At 49.9% G+C, this 17,365-nt stretch overlaps 1 protein-coding gene across 1 annotated transcript; it reads left to right on the forward strand.

Annotated features, from left to right (window-relative positions):
* The first annotated feature begins 14,085 nt into the window (after positions 1 to 14,085).
* Positions 14,086 to 15,993, forward strand: Tex44 (testis expressed 44). The gene is made up of 2 exons (XM_036173836.1): positions 14,086 to 14,487; positions 14,791 to 15,993. Exons 1-2 carry the CDS (start codon positions 14,086 to 14,088, stop codon positions 15,991 to 15,993), a joined length of 1,605 nt encoding a protein of 534 aa, XP_036029729.1.
* The last annotated feature ends 1,372 nt before the right edge of the window (positions 15,994 to 17,365 follow it).

The following is a 17,365-nucleotide window of genomic DNA, read 5'->3' on the forward strand; positions in this document are numbered from 1 at the left end:
TGTCACAGAGGTTTGCCTGAAGGTGGGTTAGGGATTCGGGCATCACCTGAGAAGACCCTGGAAGGTCACAGGGGCAGCAGCAGTGCTTTGAACTGACTCACAAAAAGGACAACATTAAATGGGTCACCAAATTAAGGGACTTAATCTACACTGTTATCTTCTCTCTGCTGTTACCCTCAAGGAACCTGTCTGCAAACTGAGGCCTTTGTGGCCTCACCACATCCTGGTCTCCAACATGATGGTTCCTACATGACTCACCAGGAAAGTCCCAGGAATCAAGACCCCACAATGGCCCAACAGACAACAGAGTCCAGAGGCAGTGTCCCAGAAGCAGAAAGGGCTACCCATCCTTGAGCTGGAAGGAGGGAAGTCACCTCGATTCTCCAATACAGGGCTGGGGGGGCAGTTTGCCTAGAATAATCCTTAACAGGAGGGTCCTAAAGGTTTCCTGCCTGAAGCGCCTCCCCCGCTGGGGCTTCTTCCCTAAGCTCTCTACTGTGCTGTCCCCATTCTCTCTTCCAGGAGCCCCTGACTTAAGTCAGCCCTTCCCTCCTCTTCCTTCACCATAGACTCAGCTGCGCTCACAGGTCAACCGCAGCCCAGGGACTCCGCTTGCTGTGACGCAGGGCTGACAACCCACAGATGACACCTGTACCTAGCTATGTTGTAGACCGGTGGTGGTGACTGTGGGGTTGGGAGGGACAAAGGGTAACATCCCCATTATATTCTTTTTTTTTTTTTTTAAGATTTGTTTATTTATTAAATTTACAGTGTTCTGTCTGCATGTATTCCTGCAAGCCAGAAGAGGGCGCCAGATCTCATTACAGACGGTTGTGAGCCACCATGTGGTTGCTGGGAATTGAACTCAGGACCTCTGGAAGAACAGCCAGTGAGTGCTCTTAACCTCTGAGCCATCTCTCCAGCCCCCCCCCCCATATTCTTGACTATAGTCAGCAGGAAAAGAGGCCACCCCAACCCCCAGCAGTCACTTCAGTATTAGGGGACATGGACCTCAAGTACCTTCCGCCTCTAAGGCAGAGAGTACCAGCTGTCAGTCTCGAGTTCCATCCATGCCGTTCAATGATTGGTGGCCACACGGACCCACTCTCGGTCAGTGAGGCTGGGTTGGGGTCTGGGAATCTGCATTTCCACCAACTTCCCAGGATCGCACTGAGAACAACTGGTACAGACCTTTCTAGCGGGTAACTTGTCTCCCAAGCCCAAGTCTGCCCCCTGCTGGCAAGTGGTCTTTTAGGCCCAAAACTGGTTTCCAGTCTAAATTTTATCGTTAAGTGGAGAATGAACTTCTCTTGAGGCTTTCTTATTAAAGATTAAGACAGATTATTTGAGGGAAAAAAATCCTTGAGACGAAGTCTCACTATGTAGCCCTGTCTTGCCTGAAATCAGTGTGTAAGCAGGCTGACCTAAAATTCAGAGATCCTCCTGCTTCTGTCTCTCAAGTGCTGGGATTAATGGTGTGCATCATCATGACCATGAGATAATTAGGAAATTATCTCAGTTGCCAGCACACAGTAAGACTAGAAAGTGGTTCTTTAGTAATTAGTAGAGGTGTAGTGGGTAGAAAAAAGATTCTGTTTTGTTTTGTCTTAAGATTTCCTTTATTTTTTAAATTAGATTTATTTATTTTTAAGTGTGTTTTGCCTGTAGTATACGCAACATGCATGCTTGATGCCTGTAGAGGTCAGAAAAGGGCTCTGAATTGCCTGGAACTAGAGTGAACCTCCACGTGGTGTTGGGAATTGAACCCAAGACCTTTGCAAGTGTGTTTAACTGCTGAGCCACCTCTTCAGCTCCCTATCTCCCTCCTACCTCCCTTACCCCTGAGACAGGGTTTCTCTGTGTAGCTCTGGCTGTCCTGGAACTCACTCTGTAGACCAGGCTGGCCTCAAATTCAGAGATCCCGCTGCCTCTGCCTCCCAAGTGCTGGTATTAAAGGTGTGCGCCACCACTGCCTGGCAGGTTTCTGTATTTTTTTTTTTTTAAAGACAGAGTCTCATAGCCCAGACTGGCCTAGAACTCACTATAGCCAAGGCTAGCTTTGAACTCCTAATTTTCCTGCCTTCACCTGCCAAATGCTGGGATAACAAATGTGCACCGCCATGTCCAGCAGACCTTCAGTATTCCTTTTTTTTTAACCTTTTTAATTTAAGATTTTTTTCATTTACATACCAACCACAGTTCCCTCTCCCTCCCCTTCTCCCGCCTCCCCCTCATACACACCCCCACCACTCATCATAGTGGGTACCTGGCCTCCCTTGGGTAGTCAACACAGGCTGGCATATGAAGTTGGGGCAGGACCAAGCCCCTCCCCCTGCATCAAGACTGAGCAAGGCACCCCACCATAGGGAATGGGTTCTAAAAAGCCAGGATAAGTCCTGGTCCCCCTGCCAGGGGCCCCACAAACAGATCAAGTCACACAGCTGTCACCCACATTCAAAGAGCCTAGTTTGGTCCCAAGCAGGCTCCCCAGCTGTCTGTCCAGAGTCCATGAGCTCCCACTAGCTCAGGTCAGCCGTCTCTGTGGTTTTCCCTATCATGATCTTGACCCCCACTACCCCCTTGCTCCTATAATCCCTGAACTTCAGTATTTCTAATATGATGTTGATGGGACCCCAAATAAAACTTTTCCAGAAGCCACAGGGATTACTAATGACTTATGTTCTCTTGCCACTGGACCCCTGATGCAGTAGTAATTGTTAATAAATAGCATTTGGGGTTCAGGGCGAATGAGATACACAGCACAAACCTCCTGCTCATCCTATGCTGGCGAGTCCTGAGCTCTCCTGAAATGCCACGGAACCAGCACTGGGAGGCAGCAGAGCGCTGCACCAGCTGGGGTCAGGCTCCTGGGATGCTACCCTAATGCATTCCTGCCACCAGCACTTCTCAACTGGATTCAGAAGATGGTACCACATGCCCAACGTAATTAAAAAAAAGGGGGGGCGTGGAGAGTTTCTGGACCAGGTTTCTCAGTGCAGACCTGGCTGTCCTGGAACTCACTCTGTAGACCAGGCTGACCTCAAACTCAGAGATCCATCTGCCTGGGATTAAAGGCGTGCGCCACCACCGCCTGGCTTTGTTGTTTTGTTTTGTTTCATATTTAAAATTTTTTCAAGAGTGAAAGGTTAACACAACCCTGATAGGAGTTGCCACATTGTCACTTGAGATCCAGACACACTTGGGGTTCTGGATTTTTTTTTTTTTCATACACATAACATATCCTCTGGTAGGACCCAAGCCTCAAAATGAAATTCATTTATGGTTCATGTCTACTTTCTACATACCATATTTTTAGAAAGCCTGCTTTTTGACTGACTCATCACAAGAGGTCAGGCCTGGGATTTCTTACTGGTAACAACACCATGTCAGGCCTCAAACAATTTTGGATTTTTAGGTTTGAGAACTGTTCTAGTTTCATTTCCTGCTGAGATAAAACACTGACCAAAAGCAGTTCATCTTACAGGCTACAGTCTGTCACTGAGGGAAAGCCAAGATGGGAACAAACCCGGAACTTGAGAAGAAAACCACAGAGGAGCTGGACATGGTGACGCACATCTTTAATCCTAGCACTCCAGAGGTAGAGGCAGGTAGATAGATGTCCGTGAGTTTGAAGCCAGCCTGGTCTACGTACCAAATTCCAGACCAGCTAAGGCTACATAGTGAGACCTTGTCTCAAAAATCCAAATACCAGGTGGTGGTGGCGCACACCTTTAATCCCAGCACTCAGGAGGCAGAGCCAGGTGGATCTCTGTGAGTTCGAGGCCAGCCTGTGCTACAGAGTGAGTTCCAGGAAAGGGCACAAAGCTACACAGAGAAACCCTGTCTTGAAAAAAAACAAAACAAAACAAAACAAAAATCCAAATACAGAAAAAAGAAAGAAATCATGGAGGAACTCGGTTGCTGGCTTACTTGAAGACCTATGCTTAGCTAGCTCCTTTATACGTCTCAGGACCTGCCCAGAGAATGGTGCCACTCAGTGTTAGGCCCTCCTCTATCAATTAACAATGGACAGTCCCCTACAGACACGCCCGCCCGTAGACCAATCTGATCTGGGCACTCTCTCAACCAAGTCTCTTCTCGAGTGACTCTGGCCTGTGTCAGGTTTAGAACTAACTAGGACAGGGATATTTCACTTGTAATATGTTTTCATTGCTGTTTAAAGCTGTGTGGAGAAAAGCGGGGTGGGGTGGGGGGGGTGGCTGGAGAGATGGCTCAGCAGTTAAGAGCACTGGCTACTCTTCCAGAGGACCCAGGTTCAATTCCCAACCTCACAACTGTCTGTAACTCCAGTTCCAAGGGATCTGACACACTCATGCGTCTTACACACAGGCAAAACACCAACGCACATGAAATAAAAATAAAGATTTAAAACTGTGTTAAGGAGCCCAGGGGCTTAGCCATTCTAGGCAACCGCTCTGCCATGAAGCCACACCCTAGTCCCATCACTGAGCTTGTACTTGGGTTGGGCTTGGCCAGAATCTCCTACTGGCCTCACCTGCTTCCATACAAGGCTGCAGTAAGCTGGGTGGAGTTAGTTGGCCCAAGTCCCAGTATCCACATCTCTCTACATGGCCTGGGTGATGGAGCAAACTGGGCCACGTTTCTCTCATCAACAAGCAGCTCAGACTCCTTTTGGAGGCTGGGCCCAAAAAGGAACGAGAGCAACCTGGACCGGAGCACAAAGGCTTCCTTCCATGCCATTGCTCTGATGTTTCCTGCTGTCCTCTCCACCTAGGAAGTTCATGACTATGTACTCATCCAGGAAATGGAGAAAGCAGTCTCTTTAACACAGGAGCTTCAAAAAAACTTCTACCACACAGTCTCTCCTTTTCTGCCCTGGCCAACGACATCTGTATAGACACAGGGTCAATGACAGACCAATGGAGATTAAATGTATTTTTCCAAGATGCATCTGGGAGGGAGCACCAGTTCCCATGAAGTGGGGTGCTATGCTTAGAACTGGGTCCTCCAAAGTGCTATAAATTGTGTTGAGTCCTAGTCCCCAGTCATCACTGTAATAAGAGGCAGGGCCTTTAAGGGGGTGACTAAGGTAAATCTAACAGGGCTGTGTCATCAGAAGAGACATCTGAAGCTGAGTGTGCTGGCACACCTTTAATCCCAGCACCCAGGAGGCAAAGGTGAGAGGATCTCTGTGAGTTCGAGGCCAGCCTGGCCTACAGAGTGATTTCTAGGAGGCCAGGGTCCATGTTGGGAGCAGGAAGGGAAGACTAGAGGAGACTCAGGTGGTGGCCCTCAGCATGCCCAGATGGAGGAGGGGCCGTTCTGAGTACATCAGGGGGACCAGGTTTGGCTGGTGCTCCAAAGTCTGTTGGTTCTGAGATTACTAACAGAACTTTGGAACTGGGAAAGAGCCCCAACCAGTCCCATCTGCAGGACTTGCTGACCTGATCCTGGGGCGCTGTGCGCTGTATCTACAACTACGCACTTGGCCCTTTGAGCTGTGTCGTGACAACATAATGAATGGCTCATTTTCACAAGCAGATACTTATTTGAGCACGTGTGTGTGTGGGGGGTGTGGTGTGTGTGTGTGGTGTGGTGTATGTGTGTGATGTGTGTGTGGGGTGTATGTGTGTGGTGTGTGTGTGTGTGGTGTGTGTGTGTGTGTGTGTGTGGTGTGTGTGTGATGTGTGTATGTGGAGTGTGTGTGATGTGTGGAGTGGGGGGGTCTGTGTGTGGTGTGTGTGTGTGTGTGTGTGTGTGTGTGTGATATGTGGGGTGTGTGTATGTGTGATGTGTGGGGTGTGTGTGTGTGTGTGTGATGTGTGTGTGTGTGTGTGTGTGTGTGTGTGTGTGTGGTGTGTGACTGGAGATTAAACCCAGGGCACACAGTATATGGTAGGAAGGTGTTCTAACACTGAGCTACATCCCCAGCCCCTCTTTGAATTTTTTTAAAGGTGTATTTAATCTTACATGTCTGAGTGTTTTGACTGAATGGATGTCTGTACATGTGTACATGTCTGGTGCCTGGAAATTCAGAAAACATTAGCTTCCTGGAACTAGAGTTATAGATGCTTGTGAGCACCCATGTGAGTTCTGGAGACCAAAACCAGGTCCTCTACAGGAAGAGACAAGTTCTCTTAAGCACTGAGTCCAGTCCCCTCCCTCTTTAAGAAAATTACACTTAGCAGTTTATTTTGTGTGGAAAGGACATGTATGAGTAGGTCAGAGAACAACTTTCGAGGATCAGTTCTCTCCCTCCACATTGAGGGTCCCAGGTATTCCAGGATTGACCTCACCAGGCCTTTACCCGCTGGGCCTCACCTTTGGGATTCTGTCCAGTAGCACTGGCTGGCACTTAAGGACCTCACGGAGTACCAGAGATGGTAGCGGGAGGGCACTGAAGAGTCACCACCACTCCCACTACAGCCTCCCGAGGCTGGTGTGCACCTTAAGCTGGCACACGGCCAGGCCAACTGAAGGGCTCAGAACAACCCACCTCCCTAGACCCTCATATAATTTCACATGGTGACTCGCAGCTGTTGTCCGGCCACTCCGGGGAGTGACCCATCCATGGCCCTGGAGATAGGAATCAACAAAGCTGACCTCATAGCTGGGTAATCAAGGTGGGACTAGGGAACGCTGACCCGTCCCTTTGTTTTAGAGATGGGGGGGGGGCTCAGTTCTGGGAATTTGGGTAGTGCTCTGAACTCTATTTGCATCGAGGATCTGAGTTTCTGGGATATTTAAGAAAGGATTTTAGGGCTGGAGAGATGGCTCCGAGGTTAAGAGCACTGGCTGCTCTTCCAGAGGTCCTGAGTTCAATTCCCAGCAACCACATGGTGGCTCCCAACCACCTGTAATGAGATCTGGTGCCCTCTTCTGGCCTGCAGTCAAACATCCTGTATACATAATAAATAAATAAATGAATGAATCTTTTTTTAAAAAAGAAAGAATTTTATTTTGACTTGCAAATATGTTCTAGTAATTTAAATAATATTTACGCCTTGTTGAGAGGGCAAGTGGATTATGGAAGTTTCAGAACAAAAGCCTCAAAGATAAGTCTTTTACCATGACGGCATAAGCCCTGAACACTGGCTTCTCACTGGCAGTTTGATGGAGTCTCTAATTCCAGCACATGGGAGGTGTTTTGCATGAGACAGGGTTTTACGAGGTAGCCCGAGTTGGACTTGAACTTCTTGCCTGAGGAGTTTGCATCAGCCTGCTGAATGCTGGAACAACGGGCCTGACCCACACCTGGCCACCAGTGGGACTTCACAGAGTTCAGTAGTAAGGCCCATATGGCAGAAACATCAAATGTCACTTTTCATAGTTTCTGATTTATCTTGAAATGTTTAGATTGCAGCAGCTCTACACCAGTAGCGGGTCAGCTTATCAGATATTTATATTACAATCCATAACAGTAGCAAACTGACAGTTATGAAGTAGCAATGAAATAAGGTTATGGCTGGGGGTCACCCCAACATGAAGAACTGTGCTAAAGGGTCTCAGCATTAGGAAGGCTGAGAACCACTGGTTTAGAGCATTGCTTGCTTATGCCTACTTCCCTGCTTTGGGATTTCTTTGCCAGCTTTTATACTGCACCTCGTTCCTGTTCCTTACATCTGGACTTGGTAGGTCACTCCTTGTTATCTCCCACTTGAGTCCATCTGGAAGAGGAAGTAGGAGGTAGCCCAGGGTTCCCAGTACTAAGCAGTCCCCAGCATTGCTGTGTGCATTGTCTCTCTCCGTGGCCCCAAGGGCAAACTTGGCACTCTCCAGGAAGCCTGTGCTCTCCTGTCACACAAAGGTCTTGGCAAACCTGGCATGGGTCACACCCACTGGAGACCTAGACACAAACAACTTGACACTCCCTTAGGAGGATTCCTATTCTCCCAAACCTGGCAGGGCTTCACTCCCAGAGCGTGGCATTTTTCAGCTTCTCCTCTGTGGGTGGCAGCCTGGACCTCCTTCATTTCCTGGGAAGTGCAGAGCCTCGATTCTGGTGGGCACCTACCCAGCAAGAGGGTTCTCTCCGCCCCTGCTCTAACCCAGCCCTGCCCTCCTGGCTCAGCTACCCTTCTTAGAGAGTAGCTTAGTAACTCAAGAATGCCTTTGGGGTCTCAGCCCCCACCCACGGGGCTCATTAAACTGTTTCTTCCAAACAAAAGCTAAGTGTCTTCTAAGTGGAATTCCCACACCATCTGCTCTTGTGGCCCTGTTTTCTCCATTGCCTTGGTTTCTCAAATGTTCAAAGAGGAGGTCTTCAGGGAAGACTTGGAGCCAAGTGTTTGCTTTTCAGAGAGGCTGCCCCCAGAGACACCAACCCCATGACTCACTTTACCAGGTGTCCCCAAGGTGGCCTCAGTAGCCAGGTGGGAGCTTGTGCACTGGCCTTCCCCAGCTGAGTAAGACATGAGGAACACGCTGGCAGAGACCACAGAGCCTGGGAAAGCTCCAGATCCACACGCCTGGAATGAACCCTGGAAGGGGCCAGACTCCCAGAACCACATCAATAGATGGCAGCCAGAGGAGGGCATAAAGAGTGTGAGCAGAGCAGGACACCATGGGTGTAAGTGCACCCTAACCACGCTCACACAGGTGGATATGGTGCTCTGACCTGCTCTAATAGAGCTACGGATCTGCGATCAATTTACAAAAATGGATCTTGCAAAAGTTAAGGTACAGGCTTAAAGTCTGCTAGCCTACTTTATGCTATTTTCTGTTCTTTCCATTTGCTTATTGGAGACAATAAGCTGGAGAGCCCAGGCTAGCCTCCAATTTGCCGAAAACTTCCTGAGGCAGCTTCTTAGCTTGCTGAGATTAGGCAGGGTCTCAGGTAGCACAGATTTTTCTCAAACTTCGTATGTAGTCAAGAATGATCGGGGTTGGGGATTTAGCTCAGTGGTAGAGCACTTGCCTAGCAAACACAAGGCCCTGGGTTTGGTCCTCAGCTGGGGGTGGGGGTGGGGATGATCTGGAACTCCTAATCTTCCTGCCTTCACCTCCACGTACTGGGATTACAAGTATGTGCCACCAATCCTGGCTTCACACAGATTTTTTTTTTTTAAAGATTTATTTACTTATTACATATACAGTGTTCTGCTGCACGTATCCCGTGAGCCAGAAGAGGGCACCAGATCTCATCACAGATGGTTGTGAGCCACCAGGTGGTTGCTGGGAATTGAACTCAGGACCTCTGGAAGAGCAGTCAGTGCTCTTAACCTCTGAGCCACCTCTCCAGCCCCCAGATTTTTTTTCTTAATTGGTTTCTGTGCATGTGTTTGTGTACACATGGGTCATGCATGTGCAGGTGTTCTTGAAGGCAGAAGGTGCCAGATCCCCTCCCTTGGAGAGTTGGTTACAGGCAGCTGTGATCTGCCCGTGTAGGTGCTGGGAATCAAACTCCAGTGGCCTAGAAGAATAGCAGGTGCTCTTAGCTGTTAAAGGATGCTCCAGCCCCTTTCTCTCTCCCTCCCTCCTTCCTTTTCTCTTTCTCCTCCTTCCTTTCTTTTCTTTTTTTCCCTTTCAAACACTTACACTCACCTCCCCAGCCCTTTCACACATGTTTTTATAGCACTTGAAATTTAATGAGTCTAGGGATGTAATTTAGTTGCTAGTAGCCCTAGGTTTAACAGTCATAAAAAACGCACCACATAAAACCAGGCCTGAGGCTGAGGAGGTGGTTCAATGATCAACAGGGCTTGCTGCACAAGCATGGGGACCTAAGTTTGAACCATGTAAAAAGCAGGGCATCTGTTGCTCCAGCATTGTGGGGAAGAGACAGGTGACTCACTGGAGCTTGTGGTTATAGCTCCCGGTTCTGTGAGAGACACTGTCTCAAAGCAATAAGGTGGAGTGTGACAGAGCAGGACAACTGATGTCTCCTATAGCCTCTGTGTGTACATGGAGGCATGCACACCTCCAAGTGCAAAACATCACACCACACACACACCACACACACACACACACACATACCACACCACACACACCACATATTGTAGGGCCCTAGCCCCCCATTTGGGGTAGATGCTATCTTGCTTGCTGACCTTGACCAGATGTCCTCCCTATGCTGATTCCCTGCGGGTTTCCTTCTTCCTGAATGCTCACCCGAGGTTCTTTGTTGGTGGATCCTGCATTTGGTGTAAACAGCTTAGATGCAAGAATGTAGAACATTGGGTAGCAAACTTCTGTCCTCCGGGGTTCCTCCATTGTGCTGTAAGCCTGTATTTAAGGCCTCCTCCCTCCTTCAATAAACCTCATTCAGCATCCTGCTGGGGCAAATGACCACTGGTTCTCTTCTCTGTTTTTTAATCCACAGCCCCTCGCTCTGACATGGTGACTGAGTGGTGGTGGTGCAACAATATCACACACACACACACACACACACACACACACACCTAACTCTTTCAAGGTTTTTTTTTATGAAGTTTCACCCAATTTCCATGAAATAGAGCCCAACCCAGAGGGTTAGGTGAATCGTGGCTGAGGGGAGCAGTGAGTCAAAAGTATAGGAAGGGTGAAGTGAGGTACCCTGGAGGAGAAGCGGGTGGGCACGCTGGGTTTTCCTTTGGCAAAAGTGCTCCACAGAAACCATTTGAGAAGTGGCTAATTCTCACTGGTGTTTCAGAGGCGTATCAGTGCATGGTGGCAGAAACATGAGTGGTTTGTTCACATCACAGTAGACAGGAAGCAGAGAGCATGATGGGAACCCAGGGTGAGCATGACATCCTAAGACCCCCGTGCCAGAGGTCTTATTTCCACCAGCCAGGCCCCACAGACTTCAGAATAATTCTACAAGCTGGGACCAGCCACACCATGGAGGATGGACAGCTGCAGGACAAGGGACGACAGAACTTCATCCCAGGACTTCAGGAGCCAGCTTCCCCCTTTCCCCCAAGAGCCTGTTAGGGTCGGCGTCCAAAACAGAGAGCTTCACTCCGATATCGGGTCACAAAAGAAGCTTTATTTAGCACGAGCTCGTGGGCCACCAGCGCGAGAAGTAACTGGTGACCCCAAGTCTAAGGCTCGCAGGCCTTTTATGAGGCGGTTCTATCAGGGCAGGGGAGTGGGGTCATCCAGAGTGCAGACATCTGGAGGCCAGATGTCTCCGTGGTCTTTCTCAGAGTCTGGGTAGGTAAACGAATTCCAAGCTTATCTAGCAAGGGGTTATTTTGCAAGCATTCTTCTCAAGCAATTTATCTTGCAAGCACAACCGCAGGCGTTCATCCTGCAAGCATCCTGTTAGCACAGCATGATGGGCTAACTTTCTGGTAGGGGGCGTGGGGGCAGAGTGCAGTATTTTCCACTGAATCTACAATTAGCAGAGCTAGTGGGGGGCGCCTTGTTTCCCTTACAATGGCCTTTCAGCCAACCAACGCCCACCATTCAGCCTGAAGCAGTCTTTGAGACAAACGGTGCCCCATACCCACTCATCCACATTTTTTTTCTTTTTTTAGAGAAAAACAAGTCAGGGATGATATGAAGTCACAATATGCCCCCACGGTTGGGCATGCCCCGCGGACCTAGACACTTCCGCCTAGTTATTTCTGGTTCAAAATAGCCATTTCCGGGTCAAAACATCTCGGGTGACTAGGACTCTGTGGCTTTGCATGGTTGTGTAAAGCACGCGCAGCCATGTGATCTACGCATGTGTGGAGTAGCCACATGAGTTCCTGTACGCATGCACGGCCCACCCTTTATAAGCCAGCGCCATTTTGCACCGGTCTCTTCTCTCTCCTTTCTCTTAACCACATGTGTTTTCCATAGCTGTTCACGTCTGTCTCTTCCTATCCTATCTCAATAAAAACTCTTCTGTGGATTTGTCATGTTTCGGGACGTTTCCTCGCAGGGTAAGAGCGCCAAATAACTAACACTGAGTACTCAAAACATAAGCCTAGATTCAATCCATAACATCAGAGGAGGAGCCAGGGACCAGGAGAGACAACATGGGAAACAGTGTAGAAGGATCAAGGAGGGAGTCTGTGTACTGTGATGGAGCTCTTTGTGGTGTGACCCAGTGATAGGAAATCACATGTCCACACGGTTGGGCTTTCCCGGCGGACCGCCTAGTTATTTCTGGTTCAAAATAGCCATTTCCAGGTCAGAACATCTCACGTGACTAGGACTCTGTGGCTTTACATGGTTGTGTAAAGAGCGCGCATGGCCATGTAATCTACGCGCATGCGTGGAGTAGCCACATGCGGTCCTGTACCCATGTGCGGCTCACACTTTAAAAAGCCGGTGCCATTTTGCACAGGTCTCTCCTCTCTCCTCTCTCTCTCCTCACTCACATGTGTTCTTCACACAGGCCTGTCACCTCTATCTTCCTATCCTATATTAATAAACAGCTCCTCTGTGGATTTGTCGTGTTCAGGACGTGTTCCTCGCGGAGTAAGAGCGCCACTAAATAACTAACACCCAGAGCAGGCACTAGCTGAGATCTGCAGGCGGGGTGAAGCCAGTTACCATACTAAGCTCTGTTACACTGGCATCTCTCATTTTGTTTTGTTTTGTTGCTTTTTTTAAAGAAAAGATCTAGCTGGGCAGTGGTGGTGAACACATTTATTCCCAGCACTCAGGAGGCAGAGGCCGGTGGATCTTTGTGAGTTTGAGGCCAGCCTGGTCTACAAAGTGAGTTCCAGGATAACCACAGCTACATGGAGAAACCCAGTCAAAAAACAATAGAAAGGAAGGAAGGAAGAAAGAAAAAGAGAAATCTCACTATGCAGCCTTGGCTGTCTTGAAGCTAAATAGTATTATTACATTTCTTCTCTGTGTGTGTGTGTGTGTGTGTGTGTGTGTGTGTGTGTGTGTGTGTGTAGTATGTGTGTATATATGTGTGTATGTGTGTGTGTGTGTGTGTCTGTGTGTGTGCGTGTGCGTGTGCGTGTGGCCAAGGCACATGTGTGGAGGGCAGTCAGTTCTCGTCTATCTTATGGGTCCTGGGCATTAGACTCAGATCATCACAGACTTGGGAGCAAGTGCCCTTCCCTACTGAGCTGTCTCACTGGCCTCAACTTTAAAGTGTCCCCCTGGGAACAAAACCTGAAGAGCTTGAAGACTGAAGACAGGTGGGATGCAAATCCTAGAGCCAGTGATTGTGCCTGATCTTGAAGAAGCTGCTCTCCACCCTAATCCCCTGGCCTCCTGCTGTCACCGGCCAGCTGGGAGAGAAGATCTTAAAGTAGCTCTAGGCCTCCAGAGAGATGCTGGGGCCCCTCTCACCCCTGGGGAGCAGGGACTAGGTCTGACAACCAAGGTGAGCACAAGTACACAAACGGAACCTTCCGCTCCAACCTCTCTACTCTGAGGATGAAACCGGATGCATGCGAAGCAAGCGCTCTACCACTCAGCCACACCTAACCTCCAGCTTCCCTCTTAACACACGGGGTTTCTAGGGTCCAAGCTCTTTTTAGGATTACCCCCAGAGTTTGCAGCCTTTTGCAGCCCCCCTGTCCTCCCAATCCAGCTGAGCAGACAGATTGTCCTGTCATAAGGTTAACTCTAGCACTGAGGACAGTCAGCCTAGATGCCACTCAGGCCCTGTTCTCCATTATTCCTCCCCATTGCTAGAGAAAGGAGAAACAGCTCCCAAAGAAAGACTGGTTAAACTGGTGTCCTGGGGCGCCAATGAGGACGGCGGGGGGGGGGGGGGGGGGGCGGGGTATGAATCCTGATTCTAACCTGGTATTGCTGTGCACATCTGTAATCCCAGCTCCTGAGAGTAGTGCTAAGGCATGCGGGTCCGAATGGGAGGCCAGTCTGAGCTACACAGCAAGACAATGCTTCCCACCTTCAAATAAAAACTCACTGTGATGTTGTCATCACAACTTCTAACAGCTCTGTGGCTGCACCTGCACCTACCCGCACACCTCCAGCGTTATCTTTCACTTCCTGCCTTCCTGGCTACGAATCATCCCCTATATTCAGCCCCCCAGGACAGCCACTTGGTAAGCTCAGGACATTCAGGACCCTTGTTCTTCAAGTACCTGTGACATCACCAGCTGCCCACAACCTCCTGTGACCTCACCACCTGGACAACTGAGCCTAGCACAGCCAAGCCAGTCCTTCCCACCCACCCACCACAAGTAGCAGGGGGCATAGATGACCACTGGGCCCTTGGAAGAGGCTGAAGCCACCAGCAGGCCAGTGTATGATCTTCCCGAGGCCTCCGTGGGCAGCGAAGCTGACGACAGCTCTGCAAACTTACCTGGAGAGTCTCAAAGTCCAGACTTTCTGCCTGATGATGAGCCACCAGTAGACGTCACCGCAGCGCTCACTGAAGAGCAAGATGTAGACCAGGCCTCTGTGGCAACAACCTTCGCCACAGAGCAAGATGAAGATCAAGTCTCCGTTGACACTGACACCTTCATGGGGCAGGATGAAGACCAGGCCTCTGTGCAGACTGCCACCTCCATAGAGCAATACGTAGACCAGGTGTCCATGCATATTACCGCTGTCATTGGGCAGGATGAACATCAGGCCTCTGTGAAGACTGCCACCTCCGTGGAGCGATATGTAGACCAGGTGTCCATGCAGATTACTGCTCTTATCAGGCAGGATGAAGACCAGGCCTCTGTGCAGACTGCCCCCTCCATGGAGCAATATGTAGACCAGGTGTCCACGCAGATTACCGCTGTCAATGGGCAGGATGAAAACCAGGCCTCTGTGCAGACTGCCCCCTCCATGGAGCAATATGTAGACCAGGTGTCCACGCAGATTACCGCTGTCAATGGGCAGGATGAAAACCAGGCCTCTGTGCAGACTGCCACCTCCATGGAGCAATATGTAGACCAGGTGTCCACGCAGATTACCGCTGTCAATGGGCAGGATGAAAACCAGGCCTCTGTGCAGACTGCCCCCTCCATGGAGCAATATGTAGACCAGGTGTCCACGCAGATTACCGCTGTCAATGGGCAGGATGAAGACCAGGTGTCCACGCCAACCGCCACTTCCGCGGGACAGGATGGAAATCAAGCCTCCATAGAGATGGCCACCTCCACAGGGCAAGATGTGGTAACAGCCATCTCCATGGATATATCAACTTCTGGGGACAAAGACAAGAGCCCAGATGTTCCAAGCCATAACCAGGAGAATCCTGAAGAAATCACATCTCTGCTGCCCCAAGAGCCGGGTATCCTGCAAGTGTTTGTGGGCTTCCAGAACCCAGTGTGGGACAGACTGGCTGAAAATAACCGTGCAAGTCGGAGCCGCACGGTTTCCCCAAGTGTCTCCCAGCATCAGGAAAAGACACCAGGAAAGCCGAGTGTTCCTGAAGGGCAGCCAGAAATAGCTCCGAATGCTGACGTCCCATCTGCCCTGCCTGAAGATGTCCAGCCTTCTGCGGGAGCTACTGACCCATCCACTTTGGATACCAGCAGTCCTGACTTAGAGCCCACGGGTACCCAGTCTGCTGAGCAGGAAGCTGAAGGTTTTAAGGCCTTGAACCCTGAAAGCAAAGCTAGACCCCCAGGGGTGACCAGGGAGGATTTAGCTGATGACTCCACGATCCTACAGACCCCACCTTCCCTCAACTCCCCAGGAGGCAGTCCACCTCCCTCTCCAGATCCCTGCCAGGTGGCCCTGGGCAGGAACCTTCTAGACCCCAGCCAGTACAGGTCTGACGTGGAGAATGACTACATGCGGTCCATGACTAGCCTGCTGGGTGGCGGTGAGGGTTCCATCAGCTCCCTTGCAGACATCCTGGTGTGGTCAGACACAGCCACGGGCATGGGTTTGGCTGTGGGCTTTCTGGCCTCAGGCCACAGCTCTCCAGCTGACAGGCTACATGATGAGGGTCCCAGCCTGCGCACTGTCTCCAGCATCTTGGGCAGTGCCAGGTCAGCTTTCTCCTCTGGCTTGGTGGCTGGAACTGGCTCAGCCCTGCGCTCGGTCACTCACCTGCTGGAGTCTGTGGAGAGACGAACCGCAGAAGGCATCCGTTCAGCTATGCGCTACCTGGCCAGCCACTTCGCCCCACGCTGGGCCCGCACTGCCCCCAATAGTGACTAGACTCTCAAGTCCCCTGCTCCCTCCCCACCCCTGCACTAGATAGATGACTCCCTCTGAGCCCTTCAGTAAATAACCACAAGCGTTTATTTTCTAAGCTCTGCCCTTATCCATGCAGTGGGATAATGGGATAAAGGGCAGAAGGGTCCAAAATGTTCTAGAAATGAGAGTGCTCTTAGGTTGTTCCATTTGGGTCTGGGAGCAAACTGCAGAGACAGAAGTGCTGGTCTCTGACAGTGCTGAGTAGAGTGGTGAGGAGTTTCAGATGAACCTCAGCCCCATGCCCAGGCTACCTGCTGAGGTTCTGGGAGGCAGTAGAGGGTATTGGGGTAGAGAGCTGTATCAGACCTTACCGGAGGGGCACACACACCTGGGTCCCATGCAATCCTTTTAAGGCTCAGAATCAGACTTCTGGTGTCTCCTGCCCTGGGCCCCATTCCCTGTCCTCATCTTGGAATAGAGAGAGAAACCCCACCACCAAACACAAACACGCCAACACCAGAAGACAGGGACACAGTGGAATTTTACGTAGTACTCCATGGGACAGGGCTCAGGGAGGGTGAGCAAACCATCCATTGGACTAAGGGGGTGGGAGGATACTGGGATGAATGTAAAGGCCCTTAGATTTCAAACTTGCCAACCAGGATGGCTGCCTGCCTTGGGCCCAGATTATTTCCATGATGTTTGCTCTGGCCTCTGCCATTTGCATCTTGGAAAGCATGTACAAGAGCAAGAATGGGAAGCACACCCAGGGTCACGTGTGTTAGAACCGCAGTCACCCTCTGACAAGACGCAGCTCAGCCCTGCCCCCAGACCCAGCCTTATACCCAGCCAGGACCCATCCACCCATCTATTCGAACTTTCCTGTGTGTCTGTCTCCAGATGGGGCCCTGGGGATGAACCTAGGCCATTGACTGGTTTGGCTTTTAGAGTTTTCTGATGCTCATATTTTTTAAAACATCTTTTCCTTTTAAATATGTTTATTATATATATACATATATATATATATACATATATATATATATATATATATATATATATATGTATTTTACCTGCATGTATATATATGTACTACATTCATGGAGTGTCCATGGAGGCCAAAAGGTGTTAGATTCCCCACCTCCCAAACTGAAATTACAAAGAGTTTTGAGTCACCATATGGGTGCTGGGAATCAAATCTGGATCCTCTGCAAGAGCAGATCTCAAATATTATTAAGGGCTTAATAATATTCTTCCCAGAAGAGAAACTACAAATGGCGAGGTCAGCTTGGTCTACAGAGTGAGTCCCAGCTCAGCCAGGGCTACACAGAGAAACAAACTTGCCTTGAAAAAACAAACAAACAAACAAACAAACAAAGCTGGGCGGCGGTGGCGC

The sequence above is a fragment of the Onychomys torridus genome, chromosome 23 (genome assembly GCF_903995425.1).
Source record: "Onychomys torridus chromosome 23, mOncTor1.1, whole genome shotgun sequence".
Classification (NCBI taxonomy): Eukaryota; Metazoa; Chordata; class Mammalia; order Rodentia; family Cricetidae; genus Onychomys; species Onychomys torridus.